We start from the raw sequence: 24,155 nt of genomic DNA, 5'->3' as shown, positions 1-24,155 counted from the left end.
GAGTACGGATCTTCCTCTGGCACCAGCACACAAATAGTAGGTAGACACAAATGCTGGAGTAACTCTGGAGAGAAGGAATGGGTGACGTTTTGGGTCGAGACCCTTCTTCAGACTAAACCCTAACCTTTTGTTCTCTTAAAAATAGACAATAGGTGCAGGAGGAGGCCATTCGGCCCTTCGAGCCAGCACCGCCATTCAATGTGATCATGGCTGATCATTCTCAATCAGTACCCCGTTCCTGCCTTCTCCCCATACCCCCTGACTCCGCTATCCTCTCTGACTGAAAAAGTTTTTCCTCATCTCAGTTCTAAATGGCCTATCCCTTATCCTCAAACTGTGGCCCCTTGTTCTGGACTCCCCCAACATTGGGAACATGTTTCCTGCCTCTGACGTGTCCAACCCCTTAATAATCTTGTACATGTGTTCAATTCCATACACCTTATTCAGTTCCATTTTCAGTGGAGATGGTACACGTCTGATTTCTGACTAATCTGGAGTGAAGGAATGGGTGACGTTTGGTGTTGACCCGGCTGCCTGACTCTTTTCCGGGGTTACGTCCGGGCCCGTGTGGGGTGAGAGAGCTGTCCACTGGTGCCCCGGGGATCTCTGGGACCGCTGGGTATCGTGGGGGGTGGAATTTATCCTTGATAAGGATGGTAATATAGTTGTATAATAGTTTAGTTTAGAGAAACAGCGCGGAAACAGGGCCTTCTGCCCACCAGCGATCCCCACACATTATCACTATCAGTCTGAAGAAGGGTCTCGACCTGAAACGTCACCCATTCCTTCTCTCCCGAGGTGCTGCCTGTCCCACTGAGTTACTCCAGCACTTTGTGACGACCTTCGATTTAAACCAGCATCTGCAGTTTTTTTCCTACTGATATTTTCACTAAATATCAGGTCCCGAGCTACTAATTATCTCATTGGAGACCCGCGGACTATCTTTGATCGGACTTTACCTTGCACTAAACGTTAATCCCTTCTCATGCATCTGTACACTGTGAATGGCTCGATTGTAATCAGGTGTTGTCTTTTCGTTGACTGGATAGCACAAAAAGTGTACCATGTGTAGTATTTGATCCAGGAACAGAGGACATTAGTGCCAGAGTTTAGTTTAGTTTAGAGATACAGCAGGGAAACAGGCCCTTCGGCCCACCAAGCGATCCCCGCACACTAACACCACCCCACACACACTGTGGTCAATCTTACATTTATACCAGGCCAATTAACCTACAAACCTGTATGTCTTTGGAGTGTGGGAAGAAACCAAAGATCTCGGAGAAAACCCACGCAGGTCACGGGGAGAACGTACAAACTCCGTACAGACAGCGCCCGTAGTGGGGATCGAACCCGGGTCTCCGGCGCTGTAAGGCAGCAACTCTACCACTGCGCCACCGTGCCGACCAGTTCTCCTGTCTCTTTGTCTGTCGTAGCAGTGGTGAATATCAGCGGTGGAGTTTGCTGTGTTGTCAGGAGTAATGTTTGCAGCTGGATGAGCTAACCATCTCTAACAGCTCCTTCTGCAGCGACGGACAATTGACTTTGCAACCGCAGAACAACGGCAGCCGGCCGGGCTGACAGAGCGCCTTGGGTCTGGCGGTGATTAAGGTGAGAATGTGACAGGCCCAACAGGTGGATTACATTACCGCAAGACTTCCACAATGCCCATTGTCCTCTCTGTTCTAACAACGTTGGTGAACAAAAGGCTCTTAGACATCGAGGCAAGGTTTCAGCACATTTGATACATTCTCCAGCATTATTCCAAAAGATAAAAAGCAACAGACACAAAGGATGAAACGGCGATCATTCCTGGAGAATGAGGATGAGGTGTGGTGGGTGTGGAGATACTGTACTAATCTCTGCTGCACCTGACCGAGGGCATACACTGTACCACTGTTCCTTCACACAGATCACGTTACCAACAGTGGCAGGAGAACTAAAAGGACACATTTTCAGTACATCCTTGACTAATTACGCAGCTTACAATGAGAGAGGGCAGTGGAGACAATTGAACCACGTTAAAGCATATACCAGAATGCCCGAAGATAGACACAGAGTGCTGGGGTAACTCAGCGGGTCAGGCAGCGTTCCTGGAGAGAAGGAATGGGTGACCTTTTGGGTCGAGACCCTTCTTTAGACTGCCCCCTTGGATCAGAGGGTTCCGCTGCAAGGAGATGTTGGACAGACTTGGATCGTTTCCACTGGAACGTTGGAGGTTTAGTTTAATTTAGAGATACAGCACGAAAACAGGCCCTTCGGCCTACCCAGTCTGCACTAACCAGCGATCCCCACACACTAACACTATCCTACACACACTAGGGACAATTTACAAATAAACCAAGCCAATTAACCTACAAACCTGCACGTCTTTGGAGTGTGGGTGAAAACTGGATCACCCAGAGAAAACCCACACAGGTTACGGGGAGAACGTACAAACTCCGTACAGACAGCACCCGTAGTCAGGATAATTGGTACATGTGACGATTAAATTGAATCTTGGATCTTGAACCTGAGTCTCTGGCGCTGTGAGGCAGCAACTCTCCTGCACTGCCACTGTGCCGTCAAGCATGTAAAATTGAGTGGCATGGATAGGGTAGACAGTCAGAACCTTTTACCGAGGGTGGAGATGTCCAACACCAGGGGGCGCAACAACAAGGTGAGAGGGGGATAGTTTAAAGTTGTTTTCCATTAACACTGAGAGTGGGGGAGGGGTCTGGAACCTGCTGGTGGGGGCGGGGTCTGGAACCTGCTGGTGGGGGCGGGGTCTGGAACCTGCTGGTGGGGGCGGGGTCTGGAACCTGCTAGTAGGGGTGGGGGCGGGGCCTGGAACCTGCTGGTGGGGGTGGGGGCGGGGCCTGGAACCTGCTGGTGGGGGTGGGTGTGGAGGTGGGGGCGGGGCCTGGAACCTGCTGGTGGGGGTGGGGGTGGGGGTCTGGAACCTGCTGGTGGGGGTGGGGGTGGGGGTCTGGAACCTGCTGGTGGGGGTGGGGGTCTGGAACCTGCTGGTGAGGATGGGGGTGGGGGCGGGGCCTGGAACCTGCTGGTGGGGGTGGGGGCGGGGTCTGGAACCTGCTGGTGGGGGTGGGGGTGGGGGTGGGGGTGGGGGTGGGGGTGGGGGTGGGGGTGGGGGTGGGGGTGGGGGTGGGGGCGGGGCCTGGAACCTGCTGGTGGGGGTGGGGGCGGGGTCTGGAACCTGCTGGTGGGGGTGGGGGTGGTGGTCTGGAACCTGCTGGTGGGGGTGGGGTCTGGAACCTGCGGGTGGGGGTGGGGTCTGGAAACTGCTAGTAGGGGTGGGGGCGGGGCCTGGAACCTGCTGGTGGGGGCGGGGCCTGGAACCTGCTGGTGGGGGAGGGGTCTGGAACCTGCTGGTGAGGGCGGGGTCTGGAACCTGCTGGTGGGGGAGGGGTCTGGAACCTGCTGGTGGGGGTGGGGGTGGGGGTCTGGAACCTGCTGGTGGGGGTGGGGTCTGGAACCTGCTGGTGGGGGTGGGGTCTGGAACCTGGGGGTGGGGGTGGGGGTGGGGTCTGGAACCTGGGGGTGAGGGTGGGGTCTGGAACCTGGGGGTGGGGGTGGGGTTGGGGGTCTGGAACCTGCTGGTGGGGGTAGGGGTGGGGGCTGGAACCTGGGGGTGGGGGTAGGGGTGGGGTCTGGAACCTGCGGGTGGGGGTAGGGGTGGGGTCTGGAACCTGGGGGTGGGGGTAGGGGTGGGGTCTGGAATCTACGGGTGGGGGTAGGGATGGGGTCTGGAACCTGCTGGTGGGGGTGGGGTCTGGGACACACTGCCAGGGGTGGGGGTGGGGGTGGGGTTGTGGGTGGGGTTGTGGGTGGGGGTAGGGGTGGGGTCTGGAACCTGCGGGTGGGGGTAGGGGTGGGGTCTGGAACCTGCTGGTGGGGGTGGGGACTGGAACCTGCTGGTGGGGGTGGGGTCTGGGACACACTGCCAGGGGTGGGGGTGGGGTTGGGGGTGGGGGTCTGGGACACACTGCCAGGGGTGGGGGTGGGGTTGTGGGTGGGGGTGGGGTTGGGGGTGGGGGTCTGGGACACACTGCCAGGGGTGGGGGTGAAGGCAGAAACAATATTGGCCTTTAACAGGCTTTGAGATAGATACATGTAAGTGCAAGGAATAGAGGGAGAAGGCAGAGATAGACAGATTCTTGATTAGTGCGGGTGTCAGGGGTTATAATGTATAATATTATGAAAGGACTGGACAAGCTAGATGCAGGAAAGATGTCCCCAATGTTGGGGGAGTCCTGAACCAGGGGCCACACAGTCTAAGAATAAAGGGGAGGCCATTTACAACTGAGGTGAAAAAAAAACTTTTTCACCCAAGAGTTGTGAATTTGTGGAATTCTCTGCCACAGACGGCAGTGGAGGCCGATTCACTGGATGAATTTAAAAGAGAGTTAGATAGAGCTCTAGGGGCTAGCGGAATTAGGGGATAAGGGGAGAAGGCAGGCACGGGTTACTGATTGTGGACGATCAGCCATGATCACAACGAATGGCGGTGCTGGCTCGAAGGGCCAAATGGCCTCCTCCTGCATCTATTTTCTATGCATGTTGTGGGGAGAAGGCAGGAGATTGGGGTTAGGAGGGAGAGATAGATCAGCCGTGATTGAATGGCGGAGTAGACTTGATGGGCCGAATGGCCTAAATCTGCTCCTATCACTTATGATCAAGTACAGGCAGCGTAGATTAGTTTATGTTGGCATCATGTTTGACATGGACATTGTGGGCCAAAGGGCCTGTTTCTGTGGTGAGCCTCTTTGTATTCAGATATCTCTCCCAATGCCTTGCACAAATGGTCATTGTGTCCGCTCCTACAGCTTGTTCTGTCAGCTCATTCCAGATACAGACCGCCCTCTCACTGAAAAGCCTCGCCAAGTGTAGAGGGGGATGGGGGTTTAAGGGTTAACGTGTACAGATTGCATGCTGCGCAAGGTGAGCTTGCTTTACCTACTTGGAATTGCCAGCTAAAGTCTAACAAGTTGTTTCGCATAACTGCAGAAGGTACGGTGACTAAAGGTCACGGTGGCGCAGCGGTAGAGTTGCCGCCTTACAGCGAATGCAGCGCCGGAGACCCGGGTTCCATCCCGACTACGGGTGCTGTCTGCACGGAGTTTGTACGTTCTCCCCGTGACCTGCGTGGGTTTTCTCCGAGATCTTCGGTTTCCTCCCACACTCCAAAGGCGTACAGGTTTGTAGGTTAAGTGGCTTGGTAAGTGTTTAAAAAAATTGTCCCTAGTGGGTGTAGGATAGTGTTGGTGTGCGGGGATCGCTGGTCGGCGCGGACCCGGTGGGCCGAAGGGCCTGTTTCCGCGCTGTATCTCTAAACTAAATTAAACTAATGGAGAATGCAGTGACTTCGTACAACGGTTGTCCAACAGCATACCAGCCTCCAGTCCGGGACGTGATGTTCAGGCAGGTCCCCATTGTTGAAACTATTCCTCTTAATTTTTTGGTATTTATTCACAAAATGCTGGAGTAACTCAGCAGGTCAGGCAGCATCTCAGGAGAGAAGGAATGGGTGACGTTTCGGGTCGAGACCCTTCTTCAGAATGAAGAAGGGTCTCGACCCGAAACGTCACCCATTCCTTCTCTCCTGAGATGCTGCCTGACCTGATGAGTTACTCCAGCATTTTGTGAATAAATACCTTCGATTTGTACCAGCATCTGCAGTTATTTTCTTACACTACCTCTTAATTTCTTTGTCAGTCAGGGTTGCATTTGGAGGAAACAAATTAGTCCCATTGGGAGATTTGGCCAATAATTGAAAAGTTAAAGAGGCATTAGTGCTGACCGGATTAGGCCTGCCCTCCCATTGTGAGTGTTGTGGTCAGCATTTAGACAGACAACAGAGTGCATTTACTGACAATTGCTCAGCTTTGCAGAGATAACGATATGTGCCTTTAGGACAACAAAAGTGCTAAATGGGTTCAGTAATCAGTGCCACCCGCCGTGCTCAGGCCCGGTAAACCAGCTACAGTCAAAACAATGGACCAGCACCAATTAAATCCTCAGGCCATGTCAGAAAGTAAATTGGAAGCAGCATAACTCTGTATTAGTAATCGGCTTGGTTGCAACTATGGATTTAGCTTAGATTAGAGATACAGCACAGAAACCGGCCCTTCAGCCCACCGGGTCCACGCCGACCAGCGATCCCTGCACATTAACACTAACCTGCACACACTAGGGACAATTTACAATTATACCAACCCAATTGACCTAAGGGTCTCAACCCGAAACGTCACCCGTTCCTTCTCTCCAGAGATGCTGCCTGTCCTGCTGAGTTATTCCAGCACTCTGTGAAACGTCACCCATTCTCTCTCTCCAGAGATGCTGCCTGTCCCGCTGAGTTACTCCAGCTTCTTGTGTCTATATTCGGTTTTGACCTACAAGCCTGCACGTCTTTGGAGTGTGGGAGGAAACTGGAGATCCTGGAGAAAGGTCACGGGGCAACGCAGGTCACGGGGAGAACGTGCAAACTCCGTACAGACAGCACCCGCAGTTGGGATGGAACCCGGGTCTCCGGCGCTGTGAGGCAGTGGTTCTACTGCTTTGCCACTGTCTTATTGTACTAATATTGGGTTTTGTATTGAACGTTGTTGGTGATATTGTCTACGAGTACGGTGTTTACAGGCCTGTTATGCTGCTGCAAGTTAGAATTTCACAGTGCCGTTTGTTGGAACACATGAGAATAAAAAACACCTGGCCCTCTTGAGCCCTTAACACTACTATTCATTAGTGATGCTGTTTTGACACCACAACCAGAAGCCTGCACCCACACTAAGTTAATCGTTAATGTATAAAGGATTATCAGCGTCCATGTTTATATACCATCTCCACCCCCCACCCTGTTAATGAAGCAAAGGGATTTAATTTGCTTTAGCAATCATGTGAAGAAGGGTCCCGACTAGAAACGTTATTTGTCCATTCGCTCCAAATGACCACTGAGTTCCTCCAGCACGGTGTTTTAGCAGCAATATCCCAGCATCTGCAGTTCCTTGTGTGTTAAAGTAAATCCCTGCCTGCTTACGCCGAGAATTAAACCTGGCTACTGATTCCCAATGTTGGGGGAGTCCAGAACAAGGGGCCGCAGTTTAAGAATAAGGGGTCGGCCATTTAGAACTGAGATGAGGAAAAACATTTTCAGTCAGAGTTGTGAATCTGTGGAATTCTCTGCCTCAGAAGGGAGTGGGGGCCAATTCTCTGAATGCATTCAAGAGAGAGCTAGATAGAGCTCATAAGGATAGCGGAGTCAGGGGGTATGGGGAGAAGGCAGGAACGGGGTACTGATTGAGAATGATCAGCCATGATCACATTGAATGGCGGTGCTGGCTCGAAGGGCCGAATGGCCTCCTCCTGCACCTATTGTCTATTGTCTGATGGTAGATACTAAAAGCTGGAGTAACTCAGCAGGTCAGGCAGCATCTCTGGTGAAAAGGAATAGGTGATGTTTCGCGTCAAGACCCTTCTTCAGACTGACGGTCAGGGGAAAGGGAAACGAGAAATACAGACCGTGATATAGAGATATAGAACTAATGATAAATATGCAAAAGGGTGTGGACTAGGTGAAAACGAGTTACAGACAATGAAACGCAACAAGACGGCTTTGATGCTGGTCTAACTACTTTAGTGGGTGAGGGACAGAGAGAGAGAGAGAGAGAGAGAGGGGTGAGGGGTGCAAGGGTTACTTGAAGTTAGATAAATCAATATTCATACCGCTGATTTTGGATGATCAGCCATGATCACATTGAATGGCAGTGCTGGCTCGAAGGGCCGAATGGCCTCCTCCTGCCCCTATTGTTTATGTTTCTATGAAGGGCAAGGAATAGAGGATCATGTACAGGCAGATGAGATCAGTTTAACTTGGTATCATGTTTGGCACAAACGTTGTGAGCTGACGGGTCTGTTCCTGTACTGTTCTACGTTCTGATTCCCCATTTAACGGTATTACTGTACACAGCCATGTATTAAATAAACATGTATTTAATGAAACAGCAACTTCCTTTGAAACAGGCTCATTGGCGATGTTGGGTGTTTGAGATTCCTGCATGAAAAAATGAAATCTCATACCCATGCTGCAAGTAGGGTCTCCACTGGAAACCCAGCAACTACTCCCATTTACTAACATTGGCAAAACAAAGGGGGAACTCAGCGGATCAGGCAGCATCTGCGGAGGAAATGGACAGACAATGTTTTCATACGGTCACAGGAACAGGAGTGGAATTAGGCCATTCAGCCCATCAAGTCTACTCCGCCATTCATTCAATCATGGCTGATCTATCTTTCCCTCTTAACCCCATTCTCCTGCCTTCTCCCCATAACCTCTGACACCCGCACTAATCAAGAATCTATCTATCTCTGCCTTAATAATATCCATTGACTTGGCCTCCACAGCCTTCTGTGGCAAAGAATTCCACAGATTCACCACCCTCTGACTAAAGAAATTTGTCCTCATCTCCTTGCTAAAGGAATGTCCTTTAAACCTGAGACTATGACCTCCAGTCCTAGACTCTCCCACTAGTGGATACATCCTCTCCACATCTGTTTTAGATTTAGATTTTTTTAGATTTAGAGATACAGCGCAGAAACAGGCCCTTCGGTCCACCAGGTCCGCGCCGCCCAGCGATCCCCGCACACTAACACTATCCTACATCCACTAGGGATAATTTTTACATTTTCCCAGCCAATTAACCTGCATACCTGCACGTCTTTGGAGTGTGGGAGGAAACCGAAGATCTCGGAGAAAACCCACACAGGTCATGGGTAGAACGTACAAACTCCGTACAGACGGCGCCCGTAGTCAGGATCGAACCTGAGTCTCCGGCGCTGCATTCGCTGTAAGGCAGCAACTCTACCGCTGCACCACCGTGCCGGATCAGGACCTTTGTGTCTCGATAAATCATATTGTATGCCAAGCACCTCCATCATGGAAATCAATACAGCCACCAGTGGTCCTGTTACACTTTATTTTAAATATACAACATCTACATCACACTAATATCTCGACAAGTAATACTTGGTAACGCAAACACATCATACAGTCAGAAGCTAAAAGACTTTTTAAACATGCAAAATAAAACTATTCACACCAGCTGGAGTTTTGCAATTTGAATAAATGTCTGATCCATTTACATGACCTATTAATTTAGATTAGGTAGCTGTGCATTTAATATATCTCACTGAGAGCATTTTAGAATTTTCTACCCTCAAATTATCTAGGCACTACAAGTTAAACTAATTCCAAAAATTAACACAAGGTCCATCAGGGATTTTCAGGCAACTGGTGAAACCAGAACCTCCTTTCATCCTCCCCGGGACATGTGGTGCCCAGACCGGGCCAGATGGCCGATCTCCATCTCATCGGAACTTCCGCGGCCGACTTTGCGGGTCAGTATCCCGACCACTCCCTCGGCGGCCTAGGCGGAACGTTCCGGTACCATTGGACTCTTCCTCTCGGAGGTCTTGACCTCCGTTGGTCGGGCAACACGGATAATCCAGAAAGGCCCTGGAACCAAGGGTGGCGGAAAATCGGTGGTGGACCTGTGTTAGATACTTTGGAAACATCTTTTACGCTTTAATGGTTGTGATTCTTAATGGTCATTTCAAAACGTTGAGTAATATCAGCAGATTCATACAGTATAATTCATACATCAGTGGCAATTGTCAGAGTTATGTACATACCATGAGCTTGCCAGGACAGGATGACCACAGCATCTCTGACCCAGTCACACTGCCAGGACAATGGCCACAGAAGTCACACTGCCAGGACAATGGGGCTTCATGGCCAGGTTAAGACTTTGACATTTTGTTTCATTCCACACGTAGGATACAAGGTGGTGCCTCTTAATGTGGCGACTCTTGTGTATGGACTCAGTGTGGTCCACAGGGCAGGAAGGCACTGCAGATGCTGGTTTAGACCGAAGATAGACGCACAAAGCTGGAGTAACTCAGCGGGACGGGCAGCATCTCTGGAGAGAAGGAATGGGTGATGTTTCGGGTCGAGAACCTTCTTTAGTCTGAAGGAGGGTCTTGACCCGAAACGTCACCCATTCCTTCTCTCCAGTGTGGTCCACTGTCATGCTCTCATACTCAGTATGATTGTGCCTGATGTATATTTAATCTGATTACCATTGAGCTGATGCAAGAATTTCATTGTCCTTGGGAACGCAGGATAATAAAGTACCAGTAAACCATTGCCCTAACTGGGAAGCATCACAACAGCCCAATATAATGCACGTACACGCTGGCTCTGGGCCTTTACTCTGGGGTTGCCAGCTGTCCCGTATTAGCCGGGACATCCCGTATTTTGGGATAAACTGGTTTGTCCCGTACGGGACCGCCCTTGTCCCACATTAGGCCCTTCTTCAGACTGATGTCAGGGGAGGGGGCGGGACAAGGATAGAATGTAGTTGGAGACAGGAAGACTGGTGGGAGAGGGGATAGAGAGGGGAAACAGGGACCTCATAGCTGTGTGCCTGGTTTCTGCGTTTGTACGTCCGAACTTATCAATGCATTTTTCACCATTAAAAACTGAGATTCCCGATGAGATCTTTTCAGCTTTGCACGGCGATTTTGAAACCAGATCTGAAATAAACAAATCGTAGCAAAAGTAAGATTATTTCTCAGCTGTAACAGCATGCGAGACACACAAGAGAGGCGGGTAGGAAAAAAACTGCAGATGCTGGTTTCAATCGAAGGTGGACACAAAATGCTGGAGTAACTCAGCGGGTCAGGCAGCATCTCGGGAGAGAAGGAATGGGTGACGTTTCGGGTCGAGACCCTTCGAAGGGTCCTTCTCTCCCGAGATGCTGCCTGACCCGCTGAGTTACTTTTGTGTCCATACAAGAGAGATGTGTTCTGTTTAAAGTCTCTAAATCACCTGAATTCGATCTTCATCCAAAGCCAATTTTCGAGCTAATTCTTCACGGAGATCAATACCTGGGTAACAATTCTGTCTAAATTCTTCTTCCAGTACATCAATCTGAGAAAATGATTCACACAAAATGCATCAATCCCCAACCACGTATTTGCATATTAAATTAAACCACGTTTAGTAACAAAAGAGACACAAGGAACTGCAGATGCTGGATCCTTGAGCAAAACACAAAGTGCTGGAGGAACTCAGCAGGTCAGGCAGCATCTCTGGAGAAAAAGGATGGGTGATGTTTCAGGTCGGGACCCTTCCTCAGTCAGGTTAACAGATATATTGTAAATAAAATTAGCATTATGAGATGCATGCCAGTGTTGAATGGTAGTCAGAGCAGATTCTGCGATATGCTTTTGGAAGCAGAGTCTATAAATTTCTTCCAATTGAATGCTGAAATTGAAAATGCACAAGAACAAATCAGTGCAGAATGAAAAACCGAGTTGGTCGTTTTTTGCTCGGTATTGCAGCACCTGCAGTTCCTTGCAAAACCATTCCTAACTTTTCAAAATCATGATCATACTTTATTAGCCAAGTACGTTTTGCAACATACGAGGAATTTGTTTTGCCGTACAGTCATACTAATTAAAAGCAACAGGACACACAAAATATATTTTAACGTAAACATCCCCCAGTGACTCCTCCACATTCCTCACTGATGGAAGGGGGAGAAAAGTTCAATCTCTTCCCTTCTTTGTTCTCCCGCGGTCGGGGGCTTCGAGCCTTCCGTTGACGGAACGATCTTACTACCGTAGCCGACGGCGTTTGGGCCCTCTGCATTGGGGCGATCAAGGTCCTGCATCGGGGGTTCGGGGATCTCAGCTCCCCGCGCCGGCCGATCGGACCACGGGTCAGGGCTGATCGAAACGTTCTGACGGTCCAGCTCCCGGCATGGGCCTCTACTCGAGACGGCGAGCTCCACGATGTTGAAGTCCGCAGGCCGCAGTTGGAGCGTCGATCCCAGGCAAGGGATCGCAGGCTCCGATGGTAAGTCCATGGCCCCGCGGTGGACTTTTGACTATATTTTTACAGTTCCTTGTTTCACTATCAAGTGTCCTGCCCCACAGACACTGTAGTCTCTTGTGTCTCAATGTAGAATGCATTGGCTCATCTCCCAAACATAATGTGTGGTACAGACAGTGGGGACAAGGTCAATAGACAATAGACAATAGGTGCAGGAGTAGGCCATTCGGCCCTTCGAGCCAGCACCGCCATTCAATGTGATCATGGCTGATCATTCTCAATCAGTACCCCATTACTGCTTTCTCCCCATACCCCCTGACTCCGCTATCCTTAAGAGCTCTATCCAGCTCTCTCTTGAATGTATTCAGAGAATTGGCCTCCACTGCCCTCTGAGGCAGAGAATTCCACAGATTCACAACTCTCTGACTAAAAAAGTTTTTCCTCGTCTCTGTTCTAAATGGCGTACCTCTTATTCTTAAACTGTGGCCCCTGGTTCTGGACTCCCCCAACATTGGGAACATGTTTCCTGCCTCTAACATGTCCAACCCCTTAATAATCTTATAGGTTTCGATAAGATCCCCTCTCATCCTTCTAAATCCCAGTGTATACTGCACACCCTCAATAGCAAGAATATCCTGCCTCAAATTTGGAGACCAAAACTGCACACAGTACTCCAGGTGCGGTCTCACTAGGGCTCTGTACAACTGCAGAAGGTCCTGCTCTCTCCTCTCTGTACCGTCCAGGGTCATTCCCGACTTGGGCAAAAAATGCTGGAGGAGCTCATCAGGCCAGGCAGCATCTGTGGAGGGAATCGACAGACAACTTTTCTGGTCCAGACCCTTCCAATCAAAGGTTCATTCCTTCCACAGACGCTACCTGCCTGACCCGTTGAGTTCCTCCAGCACTTTGTGCTTTGCTCAAGATTGCGGCATCTGCAGTTCCTCGTGTCCCCATTGCTGACTTTACACTCTCCGCATCTTTACAATGTTAGCACTGAGAACTTGAGAAGGCAAAGTTTTCACTGAAAAATCCTCAGGAAAAAAAGCTGCATGTTATATTTCCGTACGGCTTTTAAAAAAATGTTCAGTTGCTAATTTCATCGCAGAAATAAAGTTGTAGATCAGGGGTGGACACAGAGTGCTGGAGTAACTCAGCGGGTCAGGCAGCATCTGTGGGGAACATGGATAGGTGACACCTGGGGTCGGGACCCTTCTTCAGACCAGGGGGTTCAGGTCCAGGGGGGTTATTAATGCCCAGTTTGCTTCAAACTAATGACAACAATTGAACTGAGATTTTTTCCAATTTTGTTAATTTGATTGGACAATTTAAAAAAATGTTAATAATTTTTTTTTAACAATAGTCCAGTTTACTGAATTGAAAAAAAAATCTGCTCAAAGTTATTTTACGACATCCATTAAAGACCATGTTCTTAAGTAGTAGCAGCAGAATTAGGCCATTCGGCCCATCAATACTCTGCCATTCAATCATGGCTGATCTATCTCTCCCTCCCAACCCCATTCTCCTGCTTTCTCCCCATAACCCCTGACACCATCATGTTTGAGAATTCAATATAAGAGCACAGATGAGTAACCATATACTGTGGATCCAGAATTACGATCTTAAAACACACAATCTACAGCTGGATTTCGTGTTAAGTCATCACGACTCGAGGATGCGTTGGAGCCAGGCCCCGCTAGTACACGCCTTGCTACAGACTATCCCAAGCATCTACCTGCCTCCTGGTGAACGCCGTCCTGGGTCTGCGGCCACGGAACCAGCAACAGTTGGGCGGCGAGAAGAGGTCCTCTCTGCGGCCGCTCCCTCTGGCTCCATCGCCCCCCTGCTCTCCCTTTCCACCTCCATCAGATCCCTCGGAAGAGCTGGGCCAAGAGGTCCCAGGAAAGCCTAAGAGAGGGGGAAATATGGTCAGTGGTGGCAAAGAAAATTAGGTGACCGTCAACAAAAATAGATACAGTAGCTCATTCCCTGCCACGCGTTTGGACGTAGATGCACTGAGTAGAGTGCTGGAGTAACTCAGCGGGTCAGGCAGCATCTGTGGAGAACATGGATAGGTGACGTTTCACAGAGTGCTGGAGTAACTCAGCGGGTCAGGCAGCATCTGTGGAGAACATGGATAGGTGACGTTTCACAGAGTGCTGGAGTAACTCAGCGGGTCAGGCAGCATCTCTGGAGGACATGGGTAGGTGAAGATGGGTTCTGACCTGAAACGTCACCTATCCATGTTCTCCACAGATGCTGCCTGACCCACTGAGTTACTCCAGCTCAGTACATCTGCCATCAGCCACCATCACATTGAATGTCGGTGCTGGCTCGAACCTATTGCTTATTGTCTATTGTACATTTGAAACCTTAAACTGCTCAATCACCTGTTTTCACAATGTGTCTATTCCATTGGAGTTGACACTAGACGCTAGTCAGGAGAAAGACCTGAAACGTCACCCGAAATGAACCTTCTCTCCAGACATGCTGCCTGTCCTGCTCAGTTTCACCAGCTTTTTGTGACATTCTTCGGTTGAAACCAGCATCTGCAGCTCCTTCCTACACTAGAAAATATGCATTCTGTTTGGGATTTTGGATAGAATTAAGTCTGAAGAAGAGTCCCGACATGAAACGTCACCTATCCGTATTCTCCACAGATGCTGCCTGACCCGCTGAGTTACTCCAGCACTCTGTGTTACCTTTTGAGTAAACCAGCACCTGCAGTTCTTTGCTGCTACCCTTCGTCACACTAATGTATGAAGGTGGTAAATTGGGGATGGAAGTTCTGGCATTGTACTCCAGAATAACGCAGAAAAGAAAATTCGGAAAGAAAAACATCCTTACAACGATTGCATAAACTGTACTGTCATGCCCATTCCTCCCAGCGCCAGAGACCCTGGTTCCATCCTGACCTCGGGTGCTGTGTGTCTGTGTGGAGTTTGCACGTTCACCCAGTTCGTGTGGGTTCCCCCCCACACTCCAAAGCCGTGCGGGTCTGTGGGTTAACCGGCCCTCTGTAAAGTGCCCCCCTAGTGTGCAGGGAGTGGATGAGAAAGTGGGATAACATGTGGACGGGTCGGCGTGGACTCGGTGGGCTGAAGCAAGTCTGAAGAAGGGTCTCGACCCAAAACATCACCCATTCATTCCTTCTCTCCAGAGATGCTGCCTGACCCACTGAGTTACTCCAGCATGTCGTGTCCACCTGCCTTCCATTTCAACCAGCATCTGCAGTTCCTTCCCACACAATCCTCTGCACATCGATTGAAAGATACAGCATGATCTGGAGAAGGGTCTCGACCAGAAACGTCACCCATTCCTTCTCTCCACAGATGCTGCCTGACCCGCTGAGTTACTCTGGCATTCTGTGTCCACCGAGGAACTGCAGATGCTGGTTTAAACGCGACGTGCTGGAGTAACTCAGCGGGTCAGGCAGCATCTCTGGAGAGAAGGAATGAATGGGTGATGTTTTGGGTCGAGACCCTTCTTCTCCAGGGGATTGTACCGGTGGCAGCGACGGCTGCTGGCAAGGTTTTACCTGCAACGCTCAGCATCCCAGCCCACGGGCGGTGGGGGGTGATGATACAGGTGGTCTTCTCCTTCATCCCGAGACCCAGGATACTCTCAATGGTGAAGGGACATCTCGCAACTTTTCCCTCAGCCGCGCTGCAAGTTTCTGCAAGTTGAGAGTCGGCCTTCAAGCCGCCAGCCAAATCAGGGTGGCGAGATGTCGCCATGGTTTATCTACCTATGTATGTTTGTATGTATGTAACTCTCTACCTCTCTACCTCCCTCCCTCTCCACTGTGCGTCGCGACCGCCCGCGACCCACATATTTGTAGCATCTCCTCACGTCATTAATTGGTGTCTTTGGGACAAGTTTTAGCATTTGAATGGAGAAGCCGTGGGGCGATAATTGTTTATTTGTTAGAAGTAATTAGCAGATAATGGCAGAAACAAAGGTGTACCCAAAGGAGGGAGGAAGGGAGGGAGAGAGAGAGAGAGAGAGAGAGAGAGAGAGAGAGAGAGAGAGAGAGAGAGAGAGAGAGAGATGAGAGAAGGCTGTTATCTCCCCCAACCAGCGCACACAACTTTGACAAATCCTCTAAAACCTGCCTTGCAGATTTTCAAACATGCCCCCCCTCAAAAATAAATATAACACTTTAAATTCTGATCTCAGAATGAGAGAGCGAGAGAGAGAGGCAAACTTCATCCGGAGGGTAATCTCTTAATAGTATTAAAGTTTTGATGAATATTCCCCCAGTTTAACATGCAGATCGACTGTTGCATCGGGAATGCCAGGGCTCGCTGGGACTGGTTGCAAAGGTTGTTAAAACTAAACACAATTGTTCTGCATCTGCTGCCTCGGATCAGCAGAACAATCACCATCTGCTTCAAAACACATCTCCACTCTGGTTTATTCACCCCATTTAAATGTTAAGTAAATCGACTTATTAAGTAACTCTTCTTTCCAAAATTGACATAATCCCCAAGATACCTTTGTGATATTTTGGAAAGTAACAAATTGCAGTGTAGTTAACATAATTTAATTGTAGACTTCTAGAAGCTCATTGTTCTGTTTGGGACATATGACAATAAAACACTTTTTGACGTAGAGGAAGGATCTGCGCCCAAGATGAGGTGTTCCATACCAGGACCTCCGAGATGTCCTCATTCTTCAGGGAACGGGGGTTCCCCTCTCCCATCATATATGAGGCCCTCACTCAATAGACAATAGGTGCCATTCGGCACTTCGGGCCAGCACCGCCATTCAATGTGATCATGGCTGATCATTCTCAATCAGTACCCCGTTCCTGCCTTCTCCCCATACCCCCTGACTCCGCTATCCTTAAGAGCTCTATCTAGCTCTCTCTTGAAAGCATTCAGAGAATTGGTCTCCACTGCCTTCTGAGGCAGAGAATTCCACAGATTCACAACTCTCTGACTGAAAACGTTTTTCCTCATCTCAGTTCTAAATGGCCTACCCCTTATTCTTAAACTGTGGCCCCTGGTTCTGGACTCCCCCAACATTGGGAACCTGTTTCCTGCCTCTAACGTGTCCAACCCCTTAATAATCTTATATGTTTCCATAAGATCCCCTCTCATCCTTCTAAATTCCAGTGTATACAAGCCTAGTCGCTCCAGTCTTTCAACATATGACAGTCCCGCCATTCTGGGAATTAACCTAGTAAACCTACGCTGCACGACCTCAATAGCAAGAATATCCTTCCTCAAATTTGGAGACCAAAACTGCACACAGTACTCCAGGTGCGGTCTCACTAGGGCCCTGTACAACTGCAGAAGGACCTCTTTGCTCCTATACTCAACTCCTCTTGTTATGAAGGCCAGCATTCAATTGGCTTTCTTCACTGCCTGCTGTACCTGCATGCTTCCTTTCAGTGACTGATGCACTAGGACACCCAGATCTCGTTGTTCGTCCCCTTTTCCTAACTTGACACCATTCAGATAATACTCTGCCTTCATATACTCGTGTCTCCTCAGTATCCCGCAGCTCTGCTCTTGCTCCCCCTCCCCCTAGTTGCAACAGAGGTAGAGTCCCCCTGGTCCTCACCTTCCACCCCATCAGCCGTCGCATACAACACATAATCATCCGAAATTTCCGCCACCTCCAACGGGATCCCACCACTATCCACATTTTCCCATCTCCAACCCTTTCCGCCTTCCGCAGAGAACGTTCCCTCCGCAACTCCCTGGTTAACTCATCCCTTCCCACTCAAACCACCGCCTCCCCAGGTACCTTCCCCGACAACCGCAGAAGATGCAACACCTGTTCCTATACCTCCTCCCTCGACTCTGTCCAGGGACCCCGACAGTCCTTTCAGGATAGGCAGAGGTTCACTTGCACCTCCTCCAACCTCATCTACTGTATCCATTGTTCAAGATGTGGAAAACCTTCGCTCAGCCCGCCTGAACGAATCTAATCTTAATTTCCTTTTAATTCCCCTTCTCATTCCTACAGACCTTTCTGTACTAGGTCTCCATTGTCAGAGTGAGGCTTAACACAAATTGGAGGAACAGCGTCTCATATTTTGCTTGGGCAGCTTACAGCCCAGTGGTGTGAATATTGATTTCTCTCACTTCAGGTAACCCCGACATTCCCTCTCTCTCTATCCCTCCCCCACCCAAGTCGCACTAGCTTCTCGTTTTCACCCTACAACCAGCTAACAATGGCCTTTTTCCTTGATCACCCATTCCTTCTCTCCAGAGATGCTGCCTGTCCCGCTGAGTTACTCCAGCTTTTTGTGTTCAGCTTTTTGTGATTGAATGGCGGAGTAGACTTGATGGGCCGAATGGCCTAATTCTACTCCTACTCCTGATGACCTTATGACAAGGGTAATGGGAGATGAGTGTGAGGTGAGTGGGGAGATGGACATATGAGGTTGACGTGAGCAAGGGAGGGAATTGGGGGCATTACTTAAAGTTGGAGAGAAGTCATAGAAAGATAGAAATTAGGTGGAGTAGGCCATTCGGCCCTTCAAGCCAGCACCGTCATTCAATATGATCATGGCTGATCATCCAAAATCAATACCCTGGTCCTGCTTTTTCCCCCATATCCCTTGATTCCGTTAGCCCGAAGAGCTAAATCTAACTCTCTCTTGAAAACACCCAGTGTTATCATATCATATCATCATATATATACAGCCGGAAACAGGCCTTTTCGGCCCTCCAAGTCCGTGCCGCCCAGTGATCCCCGCACATTAACACTATCCTACACCCACTAGGGACAATTTTTACAGTGTAGTGGCCTCCACTGCCTTGTGGGGCAGAGAATTCCATAAATTCACAACTCTCCCAGTGAAAAAATCAAGTTGACCTGACAAAATGACAAAATGACAAAATGACAAAATGACTCTCTCTCTCTCTCTCTCTCTCTCTCTCTCTCTCTCCCTCTCTCCCTCTCTCCCTCTCTCTCTCTCTCTCTCTCTCTCTCTCTCTCTCTCTCCTTCCCTCTCTCCCTCTCTCTCTCTCTCTCTCTCTCTCTCTCTCTCTCTCTCTCTCTCTCTCTCTCTCTCTCTCTCTCTCTCTCTCTCTCTCTCAATAGACAATAGACAATAGACAATAGGTGCAGGAGTAGGCCATTCAGCCCTTCGAGCCAGCACCGCCATTCAATGCGATCATGGCTGATCACTATCAATCAGTACCCCGTTCCTGCCTTCTCCCCATACCCCCTCACTCCGCTATCCTTAAGAGCTCTATCCAGCTCTCTCTTGAAAGCATCCAACGAACTGGCCTCCACTGCCTTCTGAGGCAGAGAATTCCACACCTTCACCACCCTCTGACTGAAAAAGTTCTTCCTCATCTCCGTTCTAAATGGCCTACCCCTTATTCTCAAACTGTGGCCCCTTGTTCTGGACTCCCCCAACATTGGGAACATGTTATCTGCCTCTAATGTGTCCAATCCCCTAATTATCTTATATGTTTCAATAAGATCCCCCCTCATCCTTCTAAATTCCAGTGTATACAAGCCCAATCGCTCCAGCCTTTCAACATACGACAGTCCCGCCATTCCGGGAATTAATCTAGTGAACCTACGCTGCACGCCCTCCATAGCAAGAATATCCTTCCTCAAATTTGGAGACCAAAACTGCACACAGTACTCCAGGTGCGGTCTCACCAGGGCCCGGTACAACTGTAGAAGGACCTCTTTGCTCCTATACTCAACTCCTCTTGTTACGAAGGCCAACATTCCATTGGCTTTCTTCACTGCCTGCTGAACCTGCATGCTTCCTTTCATTGACTGATGCACTAGGACACCCAGATCTCGTTGAACTCCCCCACCTCCTAACTTGACACCATTCAGATAATAATCTGCCTTTCTATTCTTACTTCCAAAGTGAATAACCTCACACTTATCTACATTAAACTGCATCTGCCATGTATCCGCCCACTCACACAACCTGTCCAGGTCACCCTGCAGCCTTATTGCATCTTCCTCACAATTCACACTACCCCCCAACTTAGTATCATCTCTCTCTCTCTCTCTCACTCATATAACTTTATTGTCATTGTACAAGGGTATAACACAATTGGGAATGCACCTTCCATACGATGCAATAAATTAATTAGCTAATCAGTATAAATTTATACAACCCAATAAAACAAAATTGTAACAGTTTTAAAACAGAATAAAGTGCAAGTAGGTCTGTGCCGGTTCACTGTGCGATGTGACCATCTGGCTCAACAGGACCGGTTCATAGCAGCTTTGGCCCTGGGGATGAAGCTGTTCCTGAGTCTGGAGGTGCGGGCGTAGAAGGCCTTGTATCGTCTGCCCAATGGTAGAAGTTAGAACAGATTATTGCAGGGGTGTGAAGAGTCTTTGTGGATGCTGGTGGCTTTCCTGAGGCATCGTGTGTTGTAGATGCCCTCCAAGGCTGATAGCTGTGTTCCGATAGTCTTCTGAGCTCTATGGACTACCCGCTGAAGAGCTCTCCTCTCTGCCTCCGGCAGCTGAGGTACCCACACAGCTATCACACAGGGATGCCATGTGTTAGGATGCTCTCTATGATGCAGCGGTAGAAGGTCGTCAGCAGCTATTGGGGCAGACCAGACTTTTTCAGTGTTCTCTCTCTCTCTCTCCGTGTGGGAGACTCCACGCCATGCAACTCACTCCACACACTGACACACACACACTCACTCACTCACACACTGACACTCACACGGTCACTCACACACACACACTCACCTACACACTGACACTCACACACACATACTCACACGGACATTGACACTCACTCACACACGCACTCAGTCACTCACACAGACACTCACACCCACACACTGACACTCACACACACACTAACTCACACACTGACACACACACTCAGTCACTCACACACTGACACTCACACTCACTCACACCCACACACTCACACTGACACTCACACTCAAGCACACACTCATTTACACACTGACACTGACATACTCTCACACTCACTCCAGTGGTGGCCAGAGCCACACAAGGTGGCGCCAACCACGTGGCCCCGCCCCAACCTTCCCATTCACAACAATGCCAGCTGGAGATCGCCGCTGACCAGGCGACCAATCAGCGCAGACCCCGCCGCATTCAGAAGCACCGCCCACCAGAAGTTAATGTTGACAGACAGCCGTATAGACCAACCAGCTGCCGGTGGGAGGCAGTGTTGACCAATGACCGCGGGGGGAGTGACGCCCGCCGCTCCACCATTCACCGACACCCGCCTCCCGCCGGACCAATCGGCGGACGGAGCGGCTGCCAGGGCCAACCAATGGCAGCCGGGGAGCGACGGGCTGGGCCCCGCCCACCGGAAGGCGTAGATGACAGGCAGTCGCGCCGGCCAATCGGTCAAGGTCCCGCCCCCCACCCACACACCGGGGGGGGCGGGGCCGTCGCTGGGCGCCAGGCCGCAGGGTGGAGCCGGAGCCTCAGCGTCCGTCAGCGCCCGCCGCCTCAGCGACCTCAGGACCAGAGTCGGACGGAGCCTCACTCAGCGGGTAGAGGCCGCAGGCGGAGGGAGCCTCAACGACATCCACGGGGAGCCGGAGTCGGAGTCGGAGCCGACATGCCGCGCATCGACAAGCTGCCGGTCGAGGAGACTCTGGAGGACAGTCCGCAGGTACCCAGGCCGCAGCCCGCCGCCCGCCGCCCGCTCCCGGCCGGCCGGGGCCACACAACACCACACCACACCACACCTGCCTGGCCGGTGCCAGAGAGTGGACGCGGAGAGAGGACGTGTCCACACAGTAACATAGAAAAACATCGAAGCGCAGACAATGGGTGCAGGGGGAGGCCATTCAGCCCTTCTAGCCAGCACCACCATTCAATGTGATCATAGACAATAAATGGGTGCAGGAGGAGGCCATCCAGCCCCTCTAGCCAGCACTGTCATTCAATGTGATCATAGACAATAGGTGCAGGGGAGGCCATTCAGCCCTTCTAGCCAGCACTGTCATTAACTGTGATCATGGATAATAAATGGGTGCAGGGGGAGGCCATTCAGCCCTTCTAGCCAGCACTGTCATTCACTGTGCTCATGGCTGATCATTCTCAATCAATACCCCGTGCCTGCCTTCTCCCCACATCCCCCTCTTGATTCTCCACTACCCCATAGAGCTCTATCCAACTCTCTTATAGAAACACTGGGGGTGGATGGTGAGAGAGAGTCCAAGACCAGAGGCCACAGCCTCAGAAATAAAGGACTTACCTTTAGAAAAGAGATGAGGACTAATGTCTTCAGACTAAGTCAGAGGGCGGTGAATCTGTGGGATTCACTGCCACAGACGGCTGTGGAGAGGCAAGCCAGTGGATATTTTTAATATTAGAGATAGAAAGCAGAGATATTAGCAGAGATAGAAAGATTCTTGATTAGTACGGGTGTCAGTGGTTATGGAGGAGAAGGTAGAAGAGTAGAGTTGAGGGGAGGGGGGGAGAGATAGATCAGCCATGGTTGAATGGCCGGAGTAGATCTAGATGGGCCAAATGGCCTAATCCTGCTCCTGTCCCTTATGAATTTAAAACAAGGCACTGATGACCAAAAAGACTCGCACAATGCAGGCGTGGGTTTTCTCTGAGATCTTTGGTTTCCTCCCACACTCCAAAGTCGTGCAGGTTTGTAGGTTAATTGGCTTGGTAGCTCTTGGGGCTAATGGAATCAAGGGATATGGGGAAAAAACAGGTATGGGGTACTGATTTTAGATGATCAGCCATGAATGAATGAAGGTGCTAGCTCGAAGGGCCAAATGGCATACTCTTGCACCTATTTTTCTTTGTTTCTATGGTGTAAGTGTAAATTGCCCCGAGCGTGTGTAGGATAGTGTTAGTGTGTAGGGATCACTGGTCAGCGTGGACTTGATGGGCCGAAGGAACTGTTTTGCACATTGTGTATCTAATCTAAACTAAACTAAAATAGTTTTCAAAGTGCAGTGATGGTGTAATGCAGTAAAGCCAGTTGCTAACTTGCTTGCAGCAAGTTCTTGCCAACAGGGAGTTGATGATGATCAAATAGAGTTATCCAGGAGAACATGGATAAGTGATGTTTTGTGTTGGGACCCTCGCATCTCAAAACGTCACCCATCGACATTCTTCAGAGATGCTGCCTGACTCACTGAGTTACTTCAGTTTTCTATTTTGAAAACCAACATCTGCAGTTGTTCGTGTATAGCTGATTTTCCAGATTGTTGGGTACATGCACAGATATTTGGGTGATACCAAGTAATTTGATATTAAGATGAAACATCACCCATTTCTCCTCTCCAGAGATGCTGCCTGTCCAGCTGAGTTACTCCAGCTTTTTGTGTCTATCTTTGGTTTCTTTAGTTTAGTTTAGTTTTTAGTTCAGAGATACAGCGCGGAAACAGGCCCTTTTTGGCCCACTGAGTCCGCACCGACCAGCGATCCCCACACATTAACACTATCCTACACACACTAGGGACAATTTACACATACACCAAGCCAATTAACCTACATACCTGTACATCTTTGGAGCATGGAAGGAAACCCACGCGGTCACGGGGCGAACGTAACACTCAGTACAGGCAGCACCCGTAGTCGGGATCGAACCCGGGTCTCCGGCGCTGTAAGGCAGCAACTCTACCGCTGCCCTTCCCCCCAGTAATCTGCAATTCATTCCTACATAATTTGATATTATGGTGTGGTTTTAGGAATTTTGCTGATCTATATAATATTTCTATTCACGATATAAATCCCTAAGCCATTAGGACATAATATATGTTCTTCTTTAGGCAAGGTCCAATAATAGAGTACAACTTGTATTACCCTGCTGTAGGACAAAAACAGTCATACAGAATGTAAACAGGCCCCTCCGCCCAACTTGCCCATGCCGACCAAGGTGCCCCATCTACAGGAGTCCCACCTGCCTGTCTTGGGCCCATATCCCTCAATATTTCTTAACTGCACCTATCCAAATGTCTTTTTATATTCTGTTTAAAACAACTTTGAGTGTGGGATTGTATATTGACCAAAACAGCAAGTGATTGAGGAACTCAGCAGGTCAGGCAGCATCTGTGGAGTGAATGGGCAGGTGAAGTTTTGGGTTAGAACCCTTCTTCAGATACAAGATTCAAGAGTCTGAAAATGGGTCCCGGCCTGAAACACTGTCCATCCCTCCACAGACGCTGCCCAACCTGCTGAGGTCTTCCAGCACTTGTGTGTTTTGCTCCAGATTCCAGCATCTGCAATTCCTTGTGTCTTCATATATATAGGCCAGATCCCCTGCTCCTCAAAATAGTGCCCTGGGACTTTTAACATCCCC

General features: G+C 49.7%; 2 protein-coding genes across 3 annotated transcripts in view; one reads left to right on the top strand and one right to left on the bottom strand.

Moving 5' to 3' along the window:
- Positions 1 to 10,464: 10,464 nt before the first annotated feature.
- Positions 10,465 to 15,624, bottom strand: hesx1 (HESX homeobox 1). Its single transcript, XM_078413767.1, has 4 exons — positions 15,393 to 15,624; positions 13,623 to 13,795; positions 10,883 to 10,984; positions 10,465 to 10,587 (listed from the first exon to the last, which is right to left on the bottom strand). The coding sequence occupies exons 1-4, from the start codon at positions 15,622 to 15,624 to the stop codon at positions 10,465 to 10,467; spliced, it is 630 nt and encodes a 209-aa protein (XP_078269893.1).
- Positions 15,625 to 21,249: 5,625 nt separating this feature from the next.
- The window catches only part of appl1 (adaptor protein, phosphotyrosine interaction, PH domain and leucine zipper containing 1), a 47,619-nt gene continuing 44,713 nt past the window's right edge, over positions 21,250 to 24,155 (top strand). For both annotated transcript variants that reach the window (XR_013548400.1, XM_078414600.1), the window contains exon 1: positions 21,250 to 21,500. Coding sequence is in view for 1 of the 2 variants with exons in the window: in XM_078414600.1 (XP_078270726.1) it covers positions 21,447 to 21,500 (54 nt within the window). In the remaining variant the exon portion in view is untranslated. The remainder of the gene's footprint in view (positions 21,501 to 24,155) is intronic.

This window comes from Rhinoraja longicauda, chromosome 17 (assembly GCF_053455715.1).
Source record: "Rhinoraja longicauda isolate Sanriku21f chromosome 17, sRhiLon1.1, whole genome shotgun sequence".
NCBI classification, from domain to species: Eukaryota; Metazoa; Chordata; class Chondrichthyes; order Rajiformes; family Arhynchobatidae; genus Rhinoraja; species Rhinoraja longicauda.
The sequence above is the reverse complement of the archived record's forward strand: the minus strand, read 5'-3'. Positions and strand labels throughout refer to the sequence as shown.